This window comes from Orycteropus afer, unplaced genomic scaffold (genome assembly GCF_000298275.1).
Source record: "Orycteropus afer afer isolate SDZICR_OR568_19922 unplaced genomic scaffold, OryAfe1.0 scaffold00014, whole genome shotgun sequence".
NCBI lineage: Eukaryota > Metazoa > Chordata > Mammalia > Tubulidentata > Orycteropodidae > Orycteropus > Orycteropus afer.
In genome coordinates, this window is record NW_006921601.1 from 7,028,227 (window position 1) to 7,034,019 (window position 5,793).

Below are 5,793 nucleotides of genomic sequence, written 5' to 3' on the forward strand. Positions count from 1 at the left end.
AGACCCAAAACACATCCCTAAGGAAGATGCAGCACTGAACTCCCTGATAAAGAATTCAAAAGAATTCTATTTAGGTATCTTCAACATATTGAGAGACAAATCAAGGAAAACACAGAGAAAACCCCACAACAATTTCAAAAGACAATATAAGAACAAAATGACAAAATAAATGAAATATTAGAAATGATACAAAATCTATACACATAGAAATGCAGAAGAGTAATACGAAATTTTTAGAAATAGATAAGACATTGAATGGGCAAAGGAGCATAACTGAATCAATGGAAGACAGAGTTAGGGAGACTGAAGGCAAATACCTGAACACTTCTTTGGAAAGGGATCAATTAGAAAAAAGATCAAAACAAAATGAAGAAAGCCTAGGATTCATGTGGGATACCATAAAAAGGAATAACCTATGTGTCATCGGCATTCCAGAACAGGAAGAGAAAAATAAAACCACAGAGAAAATTGTGGAAGATTTGTTGGAAGAGAATTTTCCTGGTGTGATGAAAGATGAGAATATATACATTCAGAATGTCCAACAAACCCCAAACAGGATAAATCCCCAAAAGAAAATCACCCAGACATATCATCATCAAACTTATCAAACTTACCAAAACCAAAGACAAAGAAAGAATCATGAGAGCTGCATGGGAAAAATGAAAAGTTACCTACAAGGAGCAACCAATAAAACTAAGCTCGGATTTCTCGACAGAAACCATGCAGGCGAGAAGACAATGGGATGGTACGTATAAAACACTGAAAGAGAAAAATTTTCAACCAAGGGTTAGGTACTCAGCAAAACTGTCCCTCAAATACGATGGTGAAAATAGGACATTTCCAGATAAGCAGAAATTAAGGGAATTTGTTAAAACCAGACCAACCTTACAAGAGATGATAAAGGGAGCCCTTTGGACAGAGAAGCAACAACAGCCAACAACAACTGACCATTAACACACATGATGATACAACCCAGAACCCAACCCAGCTATGGAAGTATCCAAAGTAAAGAAGCCTAGAAGATTGTCAACAGGGAACCACAGACATCAATTGACAAATGAGGGCAACTACAAACCAAAAAGAGGGAAAAAACTGTGTCGTTACAGAACTTCCAAATGGTAGGGAAGTCGAGACAACTACAAGATAGAATGGACTATTCTAAACTTGGGAAGAAACTATAAATCACAGGATAACCTTGAAGAAAAATGATAAATCTTCATATCAAAAAAGAGGACCAGCATAAATATTCAGCAAATACTAAAACAATAGCAATGAAGGAAGTGATAACACGATTCATAAACAAAATGAGCTCAGCATAGAAAATTATATGGAACAAAGAAATCGACACCATGAAAAAGCACAAAACAAAAATGACAGCAACAAATTCATATTTGCCGATAATTACGTATCTGGCAAGGGACTTATCTCTAAGATTTATAGCAGAAGAGTGGATGACAAAACTATGATACATACACATAATGGAATGCTATGCAGCATTATAAAATAATGTAGAGTGTGCAAAACACCACATAATATGGATGAACTTGGAGGACATTATGCTGAGTGAAATAAGTCAATCACGGAAAGACAAATATAGTATTAGTTCATTGTTGTGGAGGGTCAAGGAAAGGTTTATATATGGGGGGAAACTCTTTGTTGGTTGCCAGGGGTGGAGAGGTGAGGGAACACTGCAAAAAAAAAAAAAAAAAAAAATGCATTGACCCATGTCACTTTGGTTTTGTGTATTTCACTGTACATAAATAATATTTCAATAAAATGCATTAAAAAAGATTACAAAGTATATCACAATTATTCATATTATTAGTTGTTCATATGCAGAATAGTTGCATATTTCTAATACATGCAATAGCATGAAGTAATAATAAGAAAAAGACAACAAAAAATTAAAAGTAAATGATTCTATTATATTAAAAATGGACTTTGATAGATATAAGATAAACTACTTTGGACTTTATAAGCACAATAGATATTAAAGAACCAGAATTGCTATCAATTATGGAAAAGTTAAAAGAAAAATATTTCCAATATAATTCAATAGATCAATATTCTTTAAAAATTAATTCAATTGAAAAAAAATCTTTGAAATGCTAAGATTTGGTCAGGGAGTGATTTAGGAAAATCTTAGGTAAGTAAAAGTTCTATGTCTTAGCACCTCCACTTCACCAACTCCAACAGCACATGCTTCTACTTGTTATCAGAGAGATACTAGCATCACTACAACATGGCAATGTCTTCATACAAAGAAAAAAGCTTCTCATTTACTAAATGGAAAAATCACTATGTTCCTCTCCCTCGCTACTGTAGAAAGATCAGTGGCATCTCAAGTATCTATTCCTTTGGGTTTCAAAACACAAAAATTATCCTTTTTCAGTCTTAGCTAAATAACTAATGACAATCCACCAACTAACTCTCTCTTCCTCTGTCTCATAATATCTGTTCTTACTGAAACTTATTAAAGATGTATTCACTGTTCATATTGTCAAATTGATGCAATTTATCCCATTACACTTTGATATGGGGGGCGGGCAGAGGGGAGGCAAGGGCTCACAAAAAATTCCAAAAGGTCCCCAGCACCCAAATTTTCCAGCAGTGATCACTGAAAATGAAGCCGGAACAGGGAGGTTTAAAAGTTTTTATTGGGATTTAAAGGCAGTGGAGAAAAGGAGAAAGGAATACAAGGCGCTTTCCAAAAAATCACTTACCCTTGAATCCTTATTTTTTCCCCATTTTTAGTGCCCCAATTCAAGATTTACCCTGCAGAACCCATAATCTTCTTTACACAACTGGGTTATGGCAATCAAAACTAAGCATTTACTAATGTATCTTTTAACCTCAGTTTAGAAGAACTGAACAATCATTAGCTAGAATGAGAAAATTCCCCATTTCCAACATCAGTTTTATTCTAATATGTACTTCTGATTAATGCTAACAGGAGAATGAACAATTCTTCCTCTGAGGGAAGGGCTGCAAGATGTCAAACAAACAGCAACAACAATAACAACCAGCTAGGTCATGTTTTAAACACCTATTTTATGGAAGACATTGTACTAAGCATTCCATGTGTATTCTTCCCCATTTTTATCTTCAAAGCAGTCCTATGAGGTTAACCCCTCATTTCTGACTTAGAAAGTCATTTCTGACTTAGAAAGACCCCATGTGTTACATCATAGAACTGCTCCAGAGAGTTTTCTTGACTAATAGTTTACAGAAGCAGATCTCTAAGGCCTCTCTTCTGTGGCACCACTGGGTGGGTCCAAATAGCCTAAATATATAGGTCAGTAGTACACCTCAACCATTTGTGCCACCCAGAGACCTTCCCTATGAGATTAGTGTAGTCATTCTCATTTTACAGATGACTGCTCTGATGCCCCAAGAAGTGAATAGCTTGTCAAAAGTCACATAGTACAGCTGGAATTTAAATCCAGGCAATTTACTCCAGAGCCTGCACTCTTAACTATCATTTTATACCATATGTTCTCTCAACAAGATTTGCTTGGAGGACACCACTTATATGTATATTTGTGTTAAGTATGTGTGTGTGCACACATAAAATATATACACAAATAAGTAAACACAGCAGTGGGTTTGTGTTTTTTTGGTATATACATCTATACACTCTAGTATGTTCGGCAAACTAAACTTTATAATCATATTGCACAACACTTTCCTGATCATCTTTCCACACCCTCATTTTACCACCATGAATCTACCACCAGATAAGCATGTCATAGGCATCATAAATGACGTTCAACCTTTAAAATCCCTTTAAAAAAAGTTACATGACAAAAAAAATCAGTTACATTTTTCATTGATAAAGCAAGTTACAGATCCTACAGCTAAGAAGGAAATAATTCAGATTTGTGCTTTCCAGACCAAACTCAAATTGTGACTGGACACTAGTCATTTGTTTGAGTTTTTTCTGTTCTGTTTTCACTTACTTAAAAAAAAAAACTGGAAATTTCAGAAAAAAATATAATAAGGATCTGTTCAGTAATGAGCTAACACTGAAGCTATAGAATTTGATTAAAGATAAGAGGAGTTTTTCAGCTTCCAAGTACATACAGATCATCAGTTTCATCTTTCATACTGAAGTTTGAATGGGAAAAAGAACAGCAAAAGAGGCACTCTAAAATCAATACACTCAAAGGTTACTGTATACTGGGATCAGAAGAAAGAGAAGTATTCCTAGTAATACAGCTAAATCATCAAATTATTTAACAATAAATGTAAATTGGCATAACATAGGTATAAAGATAATGTTCTACATCCTAGTTTGATCGAGTAGTGACTATGGTCTTAAAAGCTTGAGAGCAGCCAGCTAAGATACAATTACTGGCCTCTTCCCAACTAGAGCAAAGGAGAGTGAAGAAAACCAAAGCTCTGAGGAAGCAATCAGTACACACAACTAATGGCCCACATGAACCACAGCCTCCTCTAGCCAGAGACCAAAAGAACTAGATGGTGCCTAGCTACCACTACTGACCACCCTGACCAGGATTACAATAGAAGGTTCCTGTTAGAATGGGAGAAATATGTAGAACAAAACTCAAATTCATTAAAGAAAAAAAAAAAAAAAGATCAGACTTACTAAACTGATAGAGACTGAAAGAACCCCTGAGACTATCACCCTAATATGCTGTTTAACCTGAAACCGAAGTCACTTCTGGAAGGTTCCCTTTGAACCAAATAATAGATTGGCCTATAAAATAATACCTATGAGACCCACGAGGAATGTGCTCCTTAGAACAATTAACTACAGGAGACCAAAAGGGCAACATCTGCCCAAAAGCAAAGAGGAGAAGGCAAAGAGGATCAGGGAAACTGGAGGGATGCAGACAGGAAAAGAAAAAACTCACTGCCATCAAGTCGATTCTGACTCACAGTGATCCCCACCAGGTTTTCAAGGCTGTAAATCTTTATAGAAACAGACTGTCCCATCCCTCCTCCACAGAGTGGCTGGTAGATTCCAACCACCAACTATTTGGTTAGCAGCCAGAACAATTAACTACATGAGACGAAAAAGACGCTATTTTCCCAAAAGCAAAGATAAGAAGGTAAAGAGGGTCAGGGAAACTGAAGGGATGGAAACAGGAAGGTAGGGGAGAAATGGAGAGAGTGCTGACACATTGCAAGGACAGCAAACTGTCACAGAACAAACTCTATATAAACTGTTTAATGGGAAACTAATTTGCTGTGTACACTTTCACCTAAAATACAAGAAATTGTTCAAAAAAATAAAATAAATGTAACATAAAAAGGCATTTGAAAATAGGGAACAAGAAAACTATCATTATGAAAGCTCAATAATGCAACGTAAACTTACCAATTCAATTCCCTGTGGAAAAGGTGTATCATCCCAGTCCTTCTGTGGAAATCTCTGGATTATTTTCCCAAGACCTTCTCCTGATCCTGTTAATAAAATCCAAGTGAATTAATTACAGGGCAATTAAAAGTCTGAATACTCATACTAATACTTATTTCTTAATGATTACTTGTTGAATGAACTGATATGTAACCATTCTCAAGTTTAAAAAACATAGAAGTCTTTACCTTCTAAACATGATACTGAAATGGCAGGCAATCCCTATGTTGTTGTTGTTGTTACGTGCTGTTGAGGAGGACCCGACTCATAATGACCCCTCCTTGGGTTTACGAGGCAGTATCACTACGGAAATAAATTGCCCAACCTTCCTTCCGAGGAGTGGCTGGTGGGTTTGAACCGCCAGCTTTCTGATTAGCAGTCAAGTGCCTTAGGCACTATGCTACCAGAGC

At 36.0% G+C, this 5,793-nt stretch overlaps 1 protein-coding gene across 1 annotated transcript in view; it reads right to left on the reverse strand.

Annotated features, from left to right (window-relative positions):
* The window catches only part of SBF2 (SET binding factor 2), a 636,061-nt gene that overhangs the window by 525,335 nt on the left and 104,933 nt on the right, over positions 1-5,793 (reverse strand). Inside the window, exon 2 of the mRNA XM_042783055.1 lies at positions 5,345-5,430. Coding sequence (XP_042638989.1) covers positions 5,345-5,430 — 86 coding nt within the window. The remainder of the gene's footprint in view (positions 1-5,344; positions 5,431-5,793) is intronic.